The sequence below is a fragment of the Ovis canadensis genome, chromosome 14 (genome assembly GCF_042477335.2).
Source record: "Ovis canadensis isolate MfBH-ARS-UI-01 breed Bighorn chromosome 14, ARS-UI_OviCan_v2, whole genome shotgun sequence".
Classification (NCBI taxonomy): Eukaryota; Metazoa; Chordata; class Mammalia; order Artiodactyla; family Bovidae; genus Ovis; species Ovis canadensis.
The window spans coordinates 78,381,057-78,401,849 of NC_091258.1; the positions used below are offsets into that span (position 1 = coordinate 78,381,057).

General features: G+C 52.8%; 1 protein-coding gene across 1 annotated transcript; it reads right to left on the reverse strand.

Annotated features, from left to right (window-relative positions):
• Positions 1–252: 252 nt before the first annotated feature.
• LOC138418311 (uncharacterized) lies at positions 253–12,728 on the reverse strand. Its single transcript, XM_069549505.1, has 7 exons — positions 12,547–12,728; positions 10,162–10,251; positions 9,352–9,443; positions 7,318–7,423; positions 4,963–5,049; positions 2,782–2,873; positions 253–558 (listed from the first exon to the last, which is right to left on the reverse strand). The coding sequence occupies exons 2-7, from the start codon at positions 10,232–10,234 to the stop codon at positions 376–378; spliced, it is 633 nt and encodes a 210-aa protein (XP_069405606.1). The 5' UTR covers positions 10,235–10,251; positions 12,547–12,728; the 3' UTR covers positions 253–375.
• Positions 12,729–20,793: the final 8,065 nt, after the last annotated feature.

Consider the following 20,793-nt stretch of genomic DNA (forward strand, 5'->3'; position numbering starts at 1 on the left):
ACCGTCTCTGGCCAATGAGCCGTGAGGAAAAGTGATCTGGGCTTCCTGTAGGAGTCGCCCTTTGAAGGACTGAAGCGTGTCTTCCCCTCTCCTTATTCCCCGACCTGCCCCGAACCAGAATGTGGACTGGGTGCGGGGGTGAGCCCTCTCCAGCCACGTGGCACAGAGCACCGAGGTCAAAGGACCCTGGCTGCCCAACTCCACGGAGCTGCACCGCCCCAGCCCTGGGGGTTTCACACACAGACCACAGCCTTGAGAGAGACAGCAAGTCGGGTTTATTGAAGCCGCTGTACTGGGGGATTCTACATAGCGGTGGCCCAGCATGCATGATTCGGGCGCGCGCGGTCAGGCGCGGGAGGCGGAGGGCCCTCGGGTTTAGGAAGCAGTGACGAAGCTGAGGCAGCACAGGGGACACTCGCACACCTTGACCTCGCGGAACTCCAGCACAGGCAGAGGGACGAAGCTGCAGTTCGGGTCCGATTTCGAAGCGTCAGGAGCCACCTGGGGCTCGGGCTCGGGGTCATCGGGTTCCACGTAATAGGTGAAGCAGACACTCGGCTGGAAGGAAAGAGAACAGAGGCGCAGGGAAAGAATGGTGGTATCCCACTCGCGATGTTTCAGAGTCAGGCCATTCTGCGCAGTGTGTGTGTCTGGGGGGCATCTTGTGCGTTGCAGGATGTTAAACACCATCACTGCCCTCTACCCACCAGGTACCAGTAGCTTCCTTCCTGTACTCCTGACGAAGAAGAAATGTTTCCCGACACTGAAGGTGTCCCCTGGGGGATGCATTGCCTCTAGTTGAGAATCACTGCTTCGTCCCATCCTTACAGTGGTTAGGGAAAGGCAGGGACCGTCTGCCCCATACACGCCCATGGATACAAGATGTAGGGTTCTCATCTCATAAGCTGACGGTTGGTTCCATGGTGGGCACAGGACCCAAAATGAACTGGTCAGAAAGCTCTTTCTTTCTAGACTATTTGGCTCATCTACAAGCATCTCCCCACTGATTTCTTATTAGTTAGTTGCACAGAGAAAAGAAAAATCAGTAAGTATTCAGTGGAGAAATGGGATAAATATCTCAACTGAGTGGATCAAAATTCAAGTGCTTAGGACATGGCATCACTTAGGTGGTGCTCCAAAGATCATAGCTTACCCTGAATCTCATTAGGGGGACAGCAGAAAAATCAAACAAGTGTAGAAATGAAACAAAACAGAAAAAGCAATCAATATTGTGCGAGGTGTTCAAAATCATCTGTCATAAGAGGCAAAGGAAGACTGAGGAGACTGACCAGCTCAAAGATATATTTCGATATACAGATATACTGTGTGTGTGCTCCGTTGCTTCAGTCGTGTCTACCTCTTTGCGACCCCGTGGACAGTAGCCCTCCAGGCTCCTCTGTCCATGGGATTCTCCAGGCAAGAAGACTGGAGTGGGTGGCCATTTCCTCCTCCAGGGGATCTTCCCAGCCCAGGGACTGAACCCATGTCTCTTACATCTCCTGCACTGGCAGGCAGGTTCTTTACAACTAGTGCCACCTGGGAATCCCAAAGATACATTACCAAGTGCAATACCTGGCCCCAGTTTTCCCCCAGGCAGGATGAAAAAGAACACCAAACAGACTGCATGTAGTGAGTGAAGAAACCAAGAATACGGACAGCAGGTGAGATGAAAGTGTGTATCAGGGTTAAAACCTCAAAGGTCACAACAGGCCCGCAGCTACATAAGAGAATATTCTTTTTCTAAAGTGAAACACGCGGAGCATGTATACATATATGCATAGTACATATATGAGAAAACATGCAAATAGAAAAAAATGATAACAATTGGTGGTCGGATGATCTTTGCACTGTTTTTGTAAAATCTTTGATTACATTACTTCTTAACAAGATTTTCTAAAGAGTCCTCCCCAGGACTGCTGCAGGCACTAATAGGAAAGACGTTCTGGCAGGCGTTTGACCCTCTGCCTCCCCTGACCCCTCCCCACGGGGCCCCTGCTTTTCACCAGTGTCCCTCCAGCCTCCCGCTTTGCCGGTCAAGAAGCCCAGAGACAGAGCAGACACCTCATTGGCAAAGTGCGAGTCACGTGCCAGCCCAGGACCAATCACCGGGAACCTTGGCACTGCCGGCTCTGATTGGTCAAGGGCGTACCTGGAGCTGGTCTGAGGATGGGATCAGATCCATCCAAAGTGCGTGGAGACAGGTGGTCCCCCCAGACAAGCCAAGAGGGTTAGTAGGAGAAGGAGGGCTGGTACCCAGGTGGACAAGGCCACAGCTGCCTTTGCAGGAGGGACCGTTCCCTAATTCATTCCTTCATGTAATCAGCCCGAGTGTATACGGCGCCAGACACGGGTTACATCTGATCTAGACCGTGGGGGGGGGGGGGTGGGCGGTATGTCATTGCACAACAGAGGAGGCTTTTGACCCCACAAAACTACTCTAGGAGGGAAAACAAATGATTAAAAAGATAGCTGCAAGCTATGCTCTCAGGTAGCAATAATAACACTGAAGAAAATTCAGGAAGGCAAGAGGTCAGAGGGAAATGGGGCAAAAGTGAGCAAGGGAGGCCTCATGGAGGAGGTGATACTGGAAGTTGGAATCAGGAAAGAGAGGAGGCAGGAAAGAGAGCAGCACCCCAAGAGGATGGGAGCACATCCTGGGGTGGGGGACAAAGGGACACCCAGCCACCCAAGGGTCTCTCCTGGGCAGAGAGGGTGGCAGAGAGGCCTGACCTCTCAAACCTAGGGGATCTCTGGTCAAAGGGAAGAAACAAGCAGGCTTACCATGGGACAGAACGGCAGCACATTGAAAGACAGTCTTCCCTTCATTCCTCTGGGCTTCTTTCGAGGCTCATCAGGGTTCTCAGAAAGCAGGGCTGCGTGGGGCAGGGAGGAAAGAGGCGTGAGGCAGTTGTGCCCTCTGAGGCTTGAGAAACTCAGTAATAATAAGATCGCCATCATGAAACCAGTGACAAAACCTAACACGTGTTGAGTACTTGCCCTGTGCCAGGCACTCTTGCATATATTATACTGTAATATCTAATTTGGTTATTATCTTCATCCAACTTTATGGATGAAGAAACTGAGGCACAGAGAGGTTAGGACATTTGCAGGAAGTTGCACAGCAATGCCTTCAATCATGCATTAAATTGCATCCTCAAGGCCCTCAGGGAACAGACGGAATGTCAAGGACTGAAGGGGCTGGAGTCAGACAACAGGGGGCTGTGGAGATAGTGACGCTCTGGGGCGCCCATGTCCAGGAGGAAAGCACAGCCGATACACGGGTGCCCCTGTGGCATATCTCTGCAGAAAATACTTAGGTTTCCCCAGAGAAGACAGGTTCCCCCAAAGAAGGTTTCCCCAAAGAAGACAATACTTTGGCCACCTGATGAGAAGAACTGACTCATTGGAAAAGACCCTGATGCTGGGGGAGGTTGAAGGCAGCGGGGGAAGGGGACGACAGAGGACGAGATGGTTGGATGGCATCACCAACCCGACGGACATGAGTTTGAGCAAGCTCTGGGAGCTGGTGATGGACAGGGAAGCTTGGCGTGCTTCAGTTCATGGGGTCGCAAAGAGTCGGACACAACTGAGCCACTTAGTGCTCGCAGCACTGACAGAGACCGTGCAGTGCCAGGCAGCTGGGCCCCAAACCGGGCATCATGTGGGGGAGGGTCCTCGGGATGGACGGGGACAGGATGCTGAAGGCCAAAGACCCCCAGGCCAGACGGGCTCAGATCCCACCGTGAGCTGGCTATTCGCACTTGTCACCCTTCAGATCTCCCATCTGCAACATGAGGTAATTGGTGTCACTATCTCACAGGGCTGTTGTGGAGTGTGGGTGACTGGATGCAGGGAAAACTTGGAGACTGGGCCTGGCACTACGAGCCCGATGAGAATTAAGACAAAATAAGAAGCGGAAGTGAGATATACAGTGCATACCGCATATCAGACATAGATACACAGTGCCAGACACATACACATCCTTGTCTGTATGAGTGGGCACAGAACATTCTGGAAGACTGGATGAGAAGCTGGGAAGCAGCTACCTCTGGCAAGGAAGTGGGTAGCTAAGGAAGTGGCTTCCATCTTATTTTGTATGCTGGTTACACGCAGCTACAGATGTGTTGAAACAGAAGTAAAAACACACATGGGGGCTGTGCCAGTATCAGTGGACTAGTCTTCACGTTGGACCATCATCCAATAAGATCAAATTACTGGGAGGAAACGGGATAAAGGGTCCATGGAATTTCGATGAATTATGATGGCACTGTCTTGTGAATATAAAATTATTGCAAAGTAAAAGTTTTCAAAAAAGGGAGTGTCACAGCAAACCCAAGAGCCCTCCCTCATGAGACCAGACCACCAACAGGACCAGCAAGGAGCTCTGTGTTCAGTCACTAAATCCTGTCCGACTCTTTGGGACCCCATGGACTGAAGCCCGCCAGGCTCCTCTGTCCATGAGATTCTCCAGGCAAGAACACTGAGCTGGTTGCCATTTCCTCCTGCAGGGGATCTTCTGCACCCAGGGAAACGTCTGACTCCTGCATTGGCAGGTGGGTTCTTACCACGAGCGCCACCTGGGAAGCCCCCACCGCTCTCCTTCCCACTGCTAAATCCTTGGTTCAGGCCTCCATTGCATCTCAGATGTATGACCCTACAGCCCCTTGACCTGGCAACTGAGTGGAGGGTCAGCCGGCCCATGCAGGTGGCCACATGACACAAAGGAGCCCAGGCTGATTCCAGCTCCCAGGACGCAGCCCTGCAGGCTCTGAGCAGGGGAGTGACGGACTCACCGACATGGGGTGACGTCGGGGAGGCTCCATTCCGGGTGCCCCTCAGGGACCCCTCCTTCAGAGGAGCAGCGGCAGGCACTCGGGCTTGGGGCCAGTCTTCAGGGTCCATGCTTCCCCATCACCTGGAGACCTCCCCACTCCCCCCTGCCCACAGTTTCCCGGGTCTCACCTCCTTTCTCCGGAGGCCTGGTCTGCACCTCCTCGGTCTCCTGGCCCTCGATGGTGCTCAGAGGCAGCATCATGGCACCACTGCTCCCTGCAGACAGGACACAGAGCAGTTAGTGCCTGGGCGGTGGAGCCGGGCGGCCCGGGTGTGGCTCTCAGAGCTCGGGTGGACTCAGGCAGCTCCATCCCCTCCCACGTCTCCAGGTCCCCAGCAGCCAAGGGCACGTGCTGCCAATGCCTCCTGCTGGTTTCCTCCAAGGCCCAGGGTGTGATCTGGGGACAGCGGTGGTCATGGCACCCGGCGAGGACAAGGGTAGGGCTCGTGGTACCTGGGGCTCACCCCCCTTTAAAACTAGAACAACCGTGACACGAAGTGCTGGGACCAGGAAGCTGCAGCTCGGCTAACTGGGTATCAAAAGGGCCTCTGGAGTCTGGCATACAGCAGGCACTCAGTAAGTGCACTTGTGGAGCAGTCCCAGGGCTGCCTTTCAGCTCCATCCAGGGGCTACCAGGCAGCCTACCCAAGGGGTTCAGACAGGCCCTCCCCTCCTGTCCTTGCCCTTCCAGGTACAGGAGGCTTCAGTCCTGCCCTCAGGACCGTGGTGAGGGCAGGGGCTGGCCCCAAACCCCCAGCACAGCCCTGGGGTGGGGCCAGCCCTGCAGGGAGGGGGCTTGGAACAGGCTGACCCTAGCCCTTCCTGGGCAGAACCCTGGTCAGTGTCTCTGGGGACTGTGGACTGGGTGGATTCCAGCCTGCCAGTCACTAGCTGGGAGATCTCAAGGATCAAGTTTGCCAGACTTCCCAAAATGATATTACAACAAATTCATAGCAAACTGAGACTTGAATTTCAGACACACAAACCAGTTTTTACTATAAGTCATATTGAAACACCATATGGGTCAGGTCTACATAAAAACTCATTTTTAAATTTATTTTGCTAAATGATGTTTAAGTATAGGCAAGTCCCATGAAATATTTGGAACATACTTATACTAAAAGGGAATTCACTATTTGTCTTAAATTCAAATTGAAGTAAGCATCCTGTATTTTACCTGGCAAGCCCCGATTCAGGGGTTTTTTAACCTCTTGTGCTGTCAGCTTTCCCGTCCATGAAAATGAGGAAAATAAATGATTAAACATGAGGATTAAATATGATTAAATACACACACACACACACTCAGAACATACTATCTGCTAACTTAGAGTCAAACCTCTTCTTCGAAGCCTTTGTAAGATGCTTAAGACCCATCAGAGATCCTGACACATAATCGTGCAAATACAAGTGCGTCAAATAGCGGGAACACCCGGCCAGATACACACACAAACACAATTGTTAGAGACGCACGTGTTCTGATGATCACTGTGGAAACCAGGGCTTACTGACACAAAGATACCTGCAGACACGCTGCAAGGAAACCCAGAGACCCGTGAAGCAGGTGGGTAGGCCTGCTTCTCAGAACTGAAGGAAGGGCCTCAAAGGCAGTCCTGGTCATGCACACACCCACACACCCCCGAACACACACACAGCTGCAGACGCATCAGCTGAAATTATCAATACACCTCACCCTCCCCAGTACACCTGCCCTCTGGGGGACACCCAGGCCCACCCTCAGCCTCGCCCGGGCCCCTCTCCCAGAGGCTGCCCCTCCAAACCGCGAGCCCCAAACGTGCTCCCAGCCCCCACCCGCAGCCACGCAGGCGCACAGAGCCACTGGGGGCGCAAAAGCTGTTTTCCACGGGCACTCCTCATCTGCGAACCTTGCTCTGCGCCCTTAGTGAACCCCAAACTCACCCAGAGGGTCTCCCCGGCTCCCCACCCGTCACGCCGCCCTCTGGATCCCCCAGAGTCGTGTTCCCATCTTCTGTGTGGCCAGTTCCTTACCTGAGCCCGATACCGACTGCCCTCTCTGGTGTGCAGGGCAAACCTGTGCCTCCCGCCTCCTCCAGCAAACTGCGAAGTCGCGGGTCCGCCCCTCCCGCCCGGCCCGCACAACCTGGGCACCAGGACCCGGGCTCCCCGCCGCCTGCCCTGGAGGGGTCCCTGCCTCCGGACACCCCAGCCTCCTGTGTTCCCTCCAGGCTCCCCTCCTCCCAGTGGCCAGAAAAACCCTCGGACTCGAGTCGCCCCGCGGCTCACGAGGGTCTGAGGACGCCCCCCGCCCTCAGGGGAGCCGGGGTTCCTGCAGGGCCCGCACAGCGCCACGCGCTGGGGTCTCGGGGCCCCCAGGCAGCAGCCCAGAGCGCGCCCGCACCTCCTACCCGGGCGCCCCCGGCCTCGCCGCGGGGACCCCGCAGCGCCCTCCCGCGCCCCCCGCCCTGCTGGCGCAGAGCCCTCGGAGCTGCGGCCGCGGGACTGACCTCCGGCCCCGGGCTCGGTCTGGGCGTCTGGGCTGGAGCGCGCCGGCTTGCTCACCGCTTGTCCTGGGGGCCCGGGCAGGGCTGGCTCCGAAGAAGTCCAGGGGACCTGCGGGTGAACTCGCAGAAATGAAGAGCGCTGAGCGGCTCCGCATTACTCGCGACGCCCAACACAAGCGGGTGGTTAACAGCGTGCCCGCCGCCAGCACCGGGGTTCTCGCTCCACTTTTATTACTGGGGGGAGGGTCCCGGGCCTCCTCCTCCTCAGCGCCTAGAGAAACTGATGCAGAGGGTGGCCTCGGGCGGCTTTTAGGTGGAGGAGACTCAGTAGTGCAGGTAGCAAGGTAAGCAGTGGTTCTAAACACCTTTCTCGAATATGAGGAAACACCCACCCACACACCTAGAAACACGTGTAGCGTGTACACTGGATCCAAACACAAAATATCTTTTACGCACGGCATCACACTCACAGTAGCTCAAGATTTCCCTCCTTTTTCTAACCGTTTTCACACCTTCACCGGTATTAATTTCAGTTTGCACCTATTCCAAGCAAGATCGGTCACTCTGGTGGTCAAAGGTGTGATGGGAAATCGCTCAGTCTTCCTGAACCATCCACTCTGCCAGAGCTACTGGACTTGACATGAAAGCATGGCACACTCTCCCTAAGACGTGGGCGTAGTGTGTCAACAAGCTCTTATTTACTCAACAGGCTGTGGACTGGGTGGCCTTAATCGGCTCCCCCTTGACCTAGAGAATCTTCTGTGCCAGTTCCTGGAGTAGACAACGCCAAAGCACTCTCTGGAGAAGGGGCAGTTAGGGCAGCAACGTGAAAGGGTACACTTTGTGGTTTTTCTTTAAAAATAAGAAATACTTTATAAAGATACGAATCCTGAGAATTGAAAGAGTCTAATATGAAAGGAGCCATTGGGTCTTCACTATGTACAAAACTTGAAATAACCGTTAAAAACCGCACTCATGACAGTCGGGTGTCTCTCCTGTATTAGGGATCATATTAATCCCTGTTTCACAGGACTCGGTACTGTTATGTGAGATCATCTATGTTAAGTGCTCGCACCACGCCTGACAGGTCGAAGTTGCCCAGGAAATACTTTGTAAACCTGTGACTCTCGCGTTCTTTTCCAATAAGATTTTCTAACGCGTCCTCCCCAGGACTGCTGCAGGCACTAACAGGAAAGACGTTCTCGAAGGCATCTGACCCAGCGCCTCTCCTGACCCCTCCCCACGGGCCCCCTGCTTCTCACCAGGGTCCCTCCAGCCTCCCCTCCTGCCTGTTAAGAAGCCCAGAGACACCTCACTGGCCAAGTGTGAGTCACGTGCCAGCCCAGGACCAATCACCGGGAACCTTGGCACTGCCGGCTCTGATTGGTCAGGGGCGTACCTGGAGCTGGTCTGAGGATGGGATCGGATCCATCCAAAGTGCGTGGAGACAGGTGGTCCCCCCAGAAAGGTCAAGGGGGTTAGTAGGAGAAGGAGGGCTGGTACCCAGGTGGACAGGGCCACAGCTGCCTTTGCAGGAGGGACCGGTCCCTAATTCATTCCTTCATGTAATCAGCCCGAGTGTATACAGCGCAGGACGCTGGTTACATCAGTGCTAGGCATGGAATGAGTCATTGAAAAACAGAGGAGGGCCCTGCCCTCACAGAACTACTCTGGTAGGGGAGACGGATGATGAACACACAGACAGAAGCTATGCTGTCAAGCAGCAATAACCACTCTGAAAAAAGCTCAGTGCAGCAGTGGATTGGAGAGAAATGGCACGAAAGTGAGCAAGGGAGGCTTCACGGAGGAAGTGACACAGGAACAGAGGTGGGAATCAGCAAAGTGAAGGGGGCAGAAAGGCAGGCAAAATCTTCAAGGAAGACCAGCCCCCACACGATGGGGCCACATCCAGGACCAGGCAGGGGCAAGGGGCACCCAGGCACCCAAGGGTCTCTGGTGGGCAGAGAGGGTGGCCAATCCGCGTGATCGCTCAGCCCAGGGGCCTCCAGTGAGAAGGGAGGGAGCAGGCAGGCTTACCACGGGGCAGAACGGCAGGACTCTGAAGGACACCGTTCCCTTCATTCTCTTGGACTTCTTTCGCGGAACATCAGCCTTCACAGAAAGCAAGACTGAGGGAGGAGGAAACAGTCATGAGACCATCTGACCCTGAGACTTGAGAAACTCGGTAATAATACAGTCTTCATCACGATACCAGTAACAGGAGCTAGTACGCTGAAGTATGTTCCAGACATGCTTTTAAGTATTATACACGTATTTGTTTGTGTGGTTCTTCATAATAACTCTCAAGAATACTGGAGGGGGTTGCCATTTCCTTCTCCAGGGGATCTTCCCGACCCAGGGATCAAACCCTGGTCTGCCACATTGAGGGCGGACTCTTTACTGACTGAGCGCCCAGGGGTGGGCATTATCCCCAACCCACTTAGAGATGAGCGAACCGGGGCACAGAGAGGCAGGGACGCTTGTTGGAGGTGGCCCAGCAGTGAGGGAGACCTGCATTCAGCTGTACCCCAAAGGCCCCCAGGGAACAGACAGGAAGTGTCAGGGAGGGGAGCGGCTGGGCTAACAAAACAGGGGTGTCTGGGCCACAAAAAGGGGCCCAAACGGGCTCAGCTCCCAGGAGCTCCCTGCAGGCTCTGAGCAGGGCCATGACCTGCTGACGGGAGGTGATGTCAGGGAGGCCGCATCCTGGGGATCCCTGCCCAGAAGAGCCAGTGGAGACCTTTGGTGAGGGGGCCAGTCCTCAGGGTCCATGCTTCCCCATCGCCTGTGCCCTGGGTACCTCCCCACTCCAGCCTGCCCACAGTTTCTTCCCCAAGCGGGTCTCACCTCCTTTCTCCGGAGGCCTGGTCTGCACCTCCTCGGTCTCCTGGCCCTCGATGGTGCTCAGAGGCAGCATCATGGCACCACAGGTGCTCCCTGCAGACAGGACACAGAGCAGTTAGTGCCTGGGTGATGGAGCCGGGCGGCCCGGGTGTGGCTCTCAGAGCTCGGGTGGACTCAGGCAGCTCCATCCCCTCCCACGTCTCCAGGTCCCCAGCAGCCAAGGGCACGTGCTGCCAATGCCTCCTGCTGGTTTCCTCCAAGGCCCAGGGTGTGATCTGGGGACAGCGGTGGTCATGGCGCCCGGCGCGGACAAGGGCAGGGCTGGTGGTACCTGGGGCTCACCCCCCTTTAAAACTAGAACAACCGTGACACGAAGTGCTGGGACCAGGAAGCTGCAGCTCGGCTAACTGGGTATCAAAAGGGCCTCTGGAGTCTGGCATACAGCAGGCACTCAGTAAGTGCACTCGTGAAGCAGTCCCAGGGCTGTGTTTTAGCTCCATCCCAGGGTTACCAGGCAGCCTACCCAAGGGGTTCAGACAAGCCCTCCCCTCTTGTCCTTGCCCTTCCAGGTACAGAAGGCATCAGTCCTGCCCTCAGGACTGCGGTGAGGGGAGGGGCCAGGCCTGCAGGAAGGGGGCTCGGCACAGGCTCAGTGTGGGCTCTTCACCTCGGCCCCAGCATCACCCTGGGCAGGACATGGGCCAGTGTGTCTGGGGGTGAGAACTGGAGGATTCCACTCTTACAGTCACTGGCTGGGGCATCTCGGGATTTAACAACAGCAGCAAGAAAGACATAGCACCCTGAGATCTGCGTTTCAGACACACAGATCTTTTTTTTTTTTTTTTTTTTTTAGTATTAGCCATATCCAAACACTATATGGGTCGTACCTACTAAAAACTAAGTTTTTATTTATTTGGCTAAATCATGTTTAAGTATATGCAAGTCCCACGGTATATTTGGAGTGTGCTTATACCAAAAGATAATTCATTATTTATCCGACATTCATATTTAACCATGTGCACTGCATTCTACCTGCAGCTCAGATTCAGGGGCTATTTAACCTCTTGGGCTGTCAGCTTTCTCCTCATGAAAATGAGGACTATAAATGATTAAACGTGAAAATTAAATGTAATTAAATACACACACATCTCAGAACACTCTGGTAACTTACAGTCAAACCTCTTCCTTTAAGCCTTTTCAAGAATCCTTTGACCCACCGCAGACCCTCACACGTTAATTGTACAAATACAAGGTGCGTCAAACAGTGGGAACACTTGACCAGTTGCACAAACACAGGATTGTTAGTAATGCACACTTTCAGATACAGACTGCGGAAACCAGGGCTTCATTGCACAAACACACCTACAGACAAGTGCAGGGAAATTCAGAGACCCCCACACTCAGGTGGGCAGGCCTGCTTCTCAGTGCCGAGCACACTCCTCACAGGCAGTCCTGATCTCTCACACACTCACACACACACACACACACACACACACACACACACACGCACCCTCCAGGCAGGCACAAAGGCAGACCCACAGGCTGAAATGACCCCTCCCCCTCCCCAGTACACTTTCCCTCTGGGGGACACCCAGGCCCACCCTCAGCCTCGCCCGGGCCCCTCCCCCAGAGGCTGCCCCTCAAAGCCGCGCGCCCCAAACGTGCTCCCAGCCCCCACCCGCAGCCACGCAGGCGCACAGAGCCACTGGGGGCGCAAAAGCTGTTTTCCACGCGCACTCCTCATCTGCGAGCCTCTGATGCGTCTCAGCGCACCTGCAAACACGTCCAGAGGGTCTCTCCTGCTCCCTACCCCTCAAAGTGCCCCCCGGACTCCCCAGAACAGCCCCATGGCATGACTTCCCGTGTTCTGCTTGGCCCATTTGCTCGCTGACCCCTGACACCCCGCTGGCTTCCCAGGTTGGGAGCAGCCTCCGGACCTCCGCCTCCCCCATCAAACCGCAAAGTCCCCGGGTCCGCCCCTCCCGCCCCTAAAGCCTGGGGACCAGGACCCGCCCCCCCAGGCCTGTCCTGGAGGGGGTCCCCGCCATCCCCGCCTCCAGACACCCCACTCCAGGGGGCACCCACTCCTCTGTCCCCTCCAGGATTCGCTCCTCCCAGTGGCCTCAGAAATCCTGGGGCCCGGAGTTGCCCCGCGGCTCAGAGGATTCGAGGGTCTCGATCGCCCTTAGGGGAGACGCGGGTTCCTGCAGAGCCCGCACCGCCCGCGCCCTGGGGTCTCGGGAGCCCCAGGCAGCAGCTCCCGCGCCCGCACCTCCTCCCGGGGCGCCCCCGCCCTCCCCGCGGGGACCCCCGCCCGCGCCCCCCGCCCCGCGCCGCGCCTCCGCCCTGCGGGCGCAGACCCCGCGGAGCGGCGGCCGCGGGACTGACCTCGGGACCCGCTTCGGTCTGGGCTGCTGGGCAGGGCAGGCGGGCTGGCTCCGCGCGCGTCCTTGGCGCCTGAGCAGAGCCGGCTCCGGAGACGCTCGGGGACGCGGTGGACAAACGCGCGCGAATGAACAGCGCTGAGCGGCTCGGCGTCACGCACAAGCCCCAAGCCCGCCCCCAAGGCCGAGTCAGGTGGTTCAAACGCCTCTGACAGCAGCACAGGCGTCAGAAGGTTCTCGGCAACTTGGTTATTAGGGGGGAGGGTCGGGGGCCTCTCGTCTGGGTTCGTTAGTGAAACCGATTTTGGAGGTCGTGATGGGCAGGTCTTAAGGGGACGAGAATGACCTTGTGCAGGTCATAAGAATAAGTGAATCAGTCAGTTAAGTCACTCAGTCGTCTCCAACTCTTTGAGACCCCATACACTGCAGCATGCTAGGCCTCCCTGTCCATCACCAACTCCTGGAACTTGCTCAAACCCATGTCCACCAAGTCGGTGATGCCATCCAACCATCTCATCCTCTGTCGCTCACTTCTCCTCCTGCCTTCCATCTTTCCCAGCATCTTTCCAATGAGCTGGCTCTTTGCATCAGGCAGCCAAAGTATTGGAGCTTCAGCTTCAACATCAGTCCTTCCAAAGAATATTCAGGACGGATCTCCTTTAGGATGAACTGGTTGGATCTCCTTGCAGTCCAAGGGACTCTCAAGAGTCTTCTCCAGCACCACAGTTCAAAAGCATCAGTTCTTTGGTGCTCAGCTTTCTTTATAGTCCAACTCTCACATCCATACATGACTACTGGAAAAACCATAACTTTGACTAGATGGACCTTTGTCGGCAAAGTAATGTCTGTGTTTTTTAATATGCTGTCTACGTTGGTCATAGCTTTTCATTCAAGGAGCAAGCATCTTTTAATTTCAAGGCTGCAGTCACCATCTGCAGTGATTTTGGAGCCCAAGAAAGCAAAGTCTGTCACTGTTTCCACTGTTTCCCCATCTATTTCCCATGAAGTGATCGGACCGGATGCCATGATCTTAGTTTTCTGAATGTTGAGCTTTAAGCCAACTTTTTCACTCTCCTCTTTCACTTTCATCAAGAGGCTCTGTACTTCCTCTTCGCTTTCTGCCATAAGGGTGGTGTTATCTGAATATCTGAGGTTACTGATATTTCTCCTGGTAATCTTGATTTCAGCTTGTGCTTCATCCAGCCTGGCATTTCACATGATATACTCTGCATATAAGTTAATGAAGCAGAGTGGCAATATACAGCCTTGACATACTCCTTTCCCAGTTTTGAACCAGTTCATTTTCCCATATCTGGTTCTAACTGTTGCTTCTTGACCTGCATACAGATTTCTCAAGAGGCATGTCAGGTGGTCTGGTATTCCCATCTCTTGAAGAATTTTCCATAGTTTGTTGTGATCCACACAGTCAAAGGCTTTAGCATAGTCAATGAAGCAGAAGTTGATATTTTTCTGGAATTCTCTTGCTTTTTCTATGACCCAACAGATGTCAGCAATTTGATCTCTGGTTCCTCTGCCTTTCCTGAATCCAGCTTGAACATCTGGAAGTTCTCAGTTCATGTACTGTTGAAGCCTAGCTTGGAGAATTTTGAGCATTACTTTGCTAGTGTGTGAGTTGAGTGCAATTGTGTGGTATTTTAAACATTCTTTGACTTTGGCTTCCTTTGGGATTGAATTGGAAACTGACCTTTTGCAGTCCTGTGGCCACTGCTGAGTTTCCCAAATTTGCTGTCATATTGAGTGCAGCACTTTCACAGCATCATCTTTTAGGATTTGAAACAGCTCAGTAAGAGTAAGTAGTGGTTCTAAACTTGTGCTTAGAGTAGGAGGAGATGCCACACAAGTAGAAACACATGTATGTGTTAATAGCATGTTTATTGGGCTCAAACACAGAATATCTTTTACAGTGTGCACCGCATTCAGGGTAGTTCAAGGGTTTCCCTCCTTTTCTAACCGTTCTCATGCCCTCACCCATACTGATTTCAGTTTGGCCTCTCATCAGTTCCGGGTCAGTCACCTTTCTTGGCCAGAGGGTGTGTGGCAGGTGTTTTAGAATCCTGGGCCATCAGGTCTGTGTCGCAGCTGCTCCTTTTTTGCATGAAAGCATCCCAGACGGTACCTAAGGATGAATGTGGCTGTGCCCACACGCCCTTATTTACACAAACAGCCTCTGGGCTGGATGATCATAGTCTGTCCACCTCTGACCTGGAGAATTTTCTGTACCAGCTCCTATAGTATATAAAGCCAAGCTGCTCTCTCACAAAAGGGCAGTTTGGGAAGAAAAGTGAACAGATAAACTGCTTTAAAGAAAGAAACATTTTATGAAAATTTGAATGTCTAGTCAAGGCTATGGTTTTTCCAGTAGTCATGTATGGATATGAGAGTTGGACTGTGAAGAAAGCTGAGCACCGAAGAATTGATGCTTTTGAACTGTGGTGTTGGAGAAGACTCTTGAGAGTCCCTTGGACTGCAAGGAGATCTAACCAGTCCATTCTGAAGGAGATCAACCCTGGGATTTCTTTGGAAGGACTGATGCTAAAGCTGAAACTCCAGTACTTTGGCCACCTCATGCGAAGAGTTGACTCATTGGAAAAGACTCTGATCCTGGGAGGGATTGGGGGCAGGAGGAGAAGGGGACGACAGAGGAGGAGATGACTGGATGGCATCACCGACTCGATGGACATGAGTCTGAGTGAACTCTGGGAGTTGGTGATGACAGGGAGGCCTGGCGTGCTGCGACTCGGGGTTGCAAAGAGTCGGACACGACTGAGCGACTGAACTGAACTGAACATACAAATAGGCACATAGTGTGGAATTTGGCAGAAAATTTAAAGTGGTGGTGTTTTTAAAAAAACTCCTCTGAGCCATCCTTTTCTCTCCAATAAATTGGGGATCATATTAGCTCATATTTCCTAGGGCTCTGGTGACAGTTACATGAGCTCATCTACGTAAAGTGCTCAGCACCATGAGTGACAGGCGGAAGTGCCTGGGAAATGTCACCATTCATCTAACATCAGCAGTAACCGATTGGTTAATCTGGCCCAGGCAGGGGAGGTGCCCTGTGGACAGGGTACTGGGCAGCCTGAGATTCAAAGTGCCCAGAGGACCTTGCTTGGAGCCAAGAGTCCCCAAAATCCACCAATGAGATTGCTCCATGAGACCGTGCGCCTTCAGGCTCTCACAGCAATGAGCCCACAGCCTCACTTCTGAGGGCTACAGTGTATGGTCATTCTGATAACCTAAGAGATCGAAAGCGTCTCCCTGGTGGCTCCTTGGTGAAGAAGCTGCCTGCAGTGCAGGAGATGCAGGGGTTGCAGGTTCAATCCCTGGATCAGGAAGATCCCCTGGGGAAGGAAATGGCAACCCACTCCAGTATTCTTGCCTGGAGAATCCCGTGGACAGAGGAGCCTGGTGGGCTACAGTCTGCGGGGTTGCAAAGGGTTGGACATGACTGAGCACCCAGCACAGCACAAGAGATCTAAGCCAGTGCTCACACAGATCCTTCAGTGTCCACGGACATGTTCTGTGACTGTGGTGTCCAGTGCAGCAGCGCTGGCCCTGTTGGGCCACTGAAATGTCTGGGATGCCTTCACACTGAAGGATCCACAGGAAGCTGTTGTGCGGAAGGCAACAAAATGAACCCCGGACCCCTCTTGAATGCAACTCCATGGCCACTGAAGGGTCTGTGGCGTGACTGGCGTCCTGGGCACGTTCCATCTCTCACGTGTGGTGCTGAGCACTCTACATAGACGAGCTCAGGTAACCTTCACCAGAGTCCTGGGAAACAGGAACAAAAATGACCCCCAATTTATAGGAAAGATACCCAGGCTCATGAAAGCTGTTTTTAAAGGTGGTTGTTTCAAAGTTTGCCCATATAGCAAGAATATGTTACTATTTTTATATTTTACTTCACAGGATTTAAATTTTCATAAACTATTTTTTTTTAAAAAAAAGCATGTCTGTTCACATTTCTGCCCAACCTGCATCTTTTACTTAGAAAAGAACTACAGTCTTTAATGGAGATGTCCATGCGTTATAACCAACATGAACCTTGTAATAAGGGGTGCACGTGATTGCGTGGACCCCTTTTCCAAAAATCCCATATAAACTGACCTCTCACCTACCTGTTTGGAGCAGTTCCTCACAGCTCTCCGAGAGGCTGTCTCCTGGGCTATAATCCCCACTAAATCCCCAGGATAAAATGAAAACTCACAGCTCTCCGTATGCGTTCTCACCTCAGTGAACACCTTCTATGGATTTTGTGGTGGTGGTTGTGAACTGGCTACAGAAACACGCTACACAAATGTTCCAAGTATTTCTGCAGCATCTGAAGAGTTATGCGAAGGGAGTGTTGGAAGGTCTGAGTGTTGAAAGAGGCTCTTTGACTCACAATTGTGTGACCACCTGGATATCTCCACAGGCGCACCTCTGTGAGGTGGATACGATGATGGCTGAGGGCGTGGATCCTGGAGCCAGCCTGCCTGGGTTTGAACGTTGGCTTGGCTCCTTCTGATCTGTGTGACCTGAAGCAAGTGATGAGGACTCTCTGTTCTCTTATCTCAGAAAGAGGGGTAATAATAGAAGGCAATTAAGGAAATCAAAATGTGTAAAGACATTAGCTCAGTGCCTCCCACATGGAGGGTGCTCTAAAATGTTCATCATTCTAAATATTTGTGTAGAAAGGGAGGAGATCCTAGTCCGTGGGAGAGAAGAACTGAAGAAGTTTATTCACTCGTGTAATCACCACAGCCTGGTGCTGAGGATAAATGAACAGAACAGATCTCGTCAGTGGTGGAGACAATAGCCATTCTCCTTTGATATAAAAGGGCTTCCCTGATGGCTCAGAGGGTAAAGGGCCTGCCTGCAGTGCAGGAGACACAGTCGGGAAGATCCCCTGGAGAAGGGAATGGCAACTCACTCCACTGTTGTTGCCTGGAAAACCCATGGACAAAGGAGCCTGGCGGGCTACAGTCCACGGGGTCGCCGAGTTGCCCTAAGTACACACACAACTTTGCTCTAATGATGGCAGCTGTTACGTGACACAGGATTGCCCGGCTAGGGACTACACCTCCCAGCATCCCTTGCAACTAGATGTCACCACGTGACCGTCTCTGGCCAATGAGCTGTAAGGAAAAGTGCTCTGGGCTTCTTGTAGGAGTCGCCCTTTGAAGGACGGAAGGTGTCTTCCCCTCTCCTCGTCCCCCAACTTGCCCCGAACCAGAATGTGGACTGGGTGTGGGGGTGAGCCCTCTCCAGCCACGTGGCACAGAGCACCGAGGTCAAAGGACCCTGGCTGCCCAACTCCACGGTGCTGCACCGCCCCAGCCCTGGAGTTTCACACACAGACCACAGCCTTGAGAGAGACAGCAAGTTGGGTTTATTGAAGCCGCCATATTGGGGGTTTCACATCACAGAAGCCCAGCATGCATGTTTGGGGGGCGCGCAGGCGGCCTGGAGCGGGAGGCCGGGGGGCCCTCAGGATTCAGGAGATGTAGAGGACGCTGAGGCAGCACAGGGGACACTCCCAGGCCTGGATCTCCTGGTACTTTGCGCGAGGCTTCGAAGGGGAGGTGTACTTCGAGCCAGCTCTCGAACCTCCAGGAGAAGGTTGCGAATCAAACTCGGAGTCTTTCGAATCCATGTAGAAAGTGAAGCAAAAGCCGGGCTGGAAGGAAAGACAACAGGGAGGAGAGAGGAGAGCTTTACTGCCCTGGGGGGAGGGGCCCCTCGCCCTTAGTTTGAGGGGCTGAGCACAGACTTCAGGGGCGACCCACCTGGGGTTGAATTCCTTCTTCGCCCAGTACAGCTGGGGATCCTGAGGCAGATAACCTGCCCTTCCCTGGCCTCAGTTTACATTTCTGTATAATGGACTGTAAGTAACTGCTCCCTCACAGAGGCGTGTAAGGACTGAACAAGGTAATCCAAAAAAAGGATCATTAAATGTAACAATGTTTGCCGCTTTGTGAGAGCTGGAAACCCGTCAGCTGTGACAATGTTTGCTTTGCTGGTTTTCTTAAAACCATCTGCTTTCCTAAAAAATTAAACACTTCTTCCCAATAGAAAGCATCACCCACGGTGCTGGCAGTATTGAAGCTGTAGTGATTTCTGGGAGGACTGCTATTTCTATCCAATGGTTTTTGAGCATTTAGGACGCTTTTAGCCTGAATGACATATCAGGTCCCATTTAATCCTCACGAGGTGGCCTCTGATCTTGTTTCTCCATCCTGCAGATGAGGAAATGGGGGTAGGGAGGCACTGGTAAGCTTTCCCACTCTGGCATTTGATCAGACGTATAGGTGGGAAACATGCAGCACTCAGGATTAGAAATGAGAACATAAGCTTTTTGATTCTCCAGGCAAGAATACTGGAGTGGGTTGCCATGCCCTCCTCCTTCAGGGGATCTTCCCAACCCAGGGATGAAACCTGTGTCTCCTGTACTGACAGGTGAGTTCTTTTCCACTAGCACCACCTGGGAAGCCCATTTTCCCAGGTAAGCGCAGCACAGCTGTGAACCCGCTCCATCCTCCTAGTAATCCCATGTGCAGTTCCTACCGCCCTGTTTCACAGATGAGGAAACTGAGCCACAGAGAAGTTCAAGAACTGGTCCCCGGTCCCACAGCTGGTAGTGGCTGACGCCGGGTTTGAACTCAGCGCTGAGACTCTGGAGTTGGGGCCCTTAGCCTCAGAGGGCTGGGATGCCAGCTGGAAAGCTTGGTGTGGGCAGGACGGCGTTCCCTCCACACGGTGCCCTCACCTCTGCAGAACCGCCCTTCTCCTATTCCCAGGTTACCAGCCCTTCCCACTTGTGACATTTGGGGTCCAGAGCTTTCTTGCGGTGGGTGGGGCAGGGGCGTCCTGAGTATTGCAGAAATGCTAAGCAGCATTCCTGGCCACCGGATGTCATTAGCACGACCCCTTCAATTGTGACAAACAAAAATGTTTCCAGACATTGAAGGCGTCCCCTGAGGGACAAACCATCTCTGGCTGAGAATCACCGCCTCATCCTTCCTTGTGTTCTCCAGGTATGGGGAAAGGGAGGGATCGGCTTCCCTTCGCATTCCCATGGTCAGGTGACCCGGCCTGGGGCCATTAGGGTCCTGCATCACCTCAGCTGATGATTGGTTCCGTGGAGGACACAGGACCTGGAAAGACCAATCAGAGTGGTCTCTGCTTCTAGGATAGCTGATGATTGGTTCAGTGGTGAGCAAAGGACCTGGAAGGACCAATCAGAATGGTCTCTGCTTCTAGGATAGCTGATGATTGGTTCAGTGGTGAGCAAAGGACCTGGAAGGACCAATCAGAATGGTCTCTGCTTCTAGGATAGCTGATGATTGGTTCAGTGGTGAGCAAAGGATCAGGAAGGACCAATCAGAATGGTCTCTGCTTCTAGGATAGCTGATGATTGGTTCAGTGGTGAGCAAAGGACCTGGAAGGACCAATCAGATTCTCTCTAAGTTATTTAGTGCATCTACAAGTGTCTCTCCAATGAGTTCCTATTAGAAATGAGAAAGTCAGATATTATTCAGTGAAGAAATGGCACAAGCATCTTGGCCCAATGGATCAAAACTCGCATCACCAGTGATGGCGCACAGACGTCATGTGCATCAAAGTGTGATGTTCTGAGAAGGACACGGCATCACTTAGGTGGTGCTCCAGAGATCATAGCTTATCCTGAATCTCATTCACAGGGAGATGGTCAAAAATATACCCAATAAACCACAATATGGAATGGGTGTGACTCTGGACTTCAAAATGGTCAGTGCCGTAAAAGGCAAACAAGGCTTAGGAGACTGTCTAGCTTAAAGAAAACTACAGATACGTTACTAAGTACAATCTCTGCCCTGGACTAGGCCTTGTGTTGGAGGGAAAAGAATGCCAAATGGACAGTATGTAGCAAATTATTAATATCAAAACCAGTACAGGGATAAGATGAAGTGTGCATCGGGGCTGAATGCAGGAAGGTGACAATATCCCCACCCCTATGTAATAGAATATTATCTTTCTAAGGCGATACACACTTAGGTATATTATGTGTATATATACTGTAATAAATATACATATATGTGTATAATATATACATAGATATTATTTATTTTATTAAAGAAAATATGTAAATAGAAAAAATGTTAGCAACTGGTGAATTTGGATGATCTTTATACCGTCTGTGACTCGTACTTTCTTTTCTAATATAATTTCTAAAGAGTCCTCCCGGGGACTGTTGCAAGCACTTGTA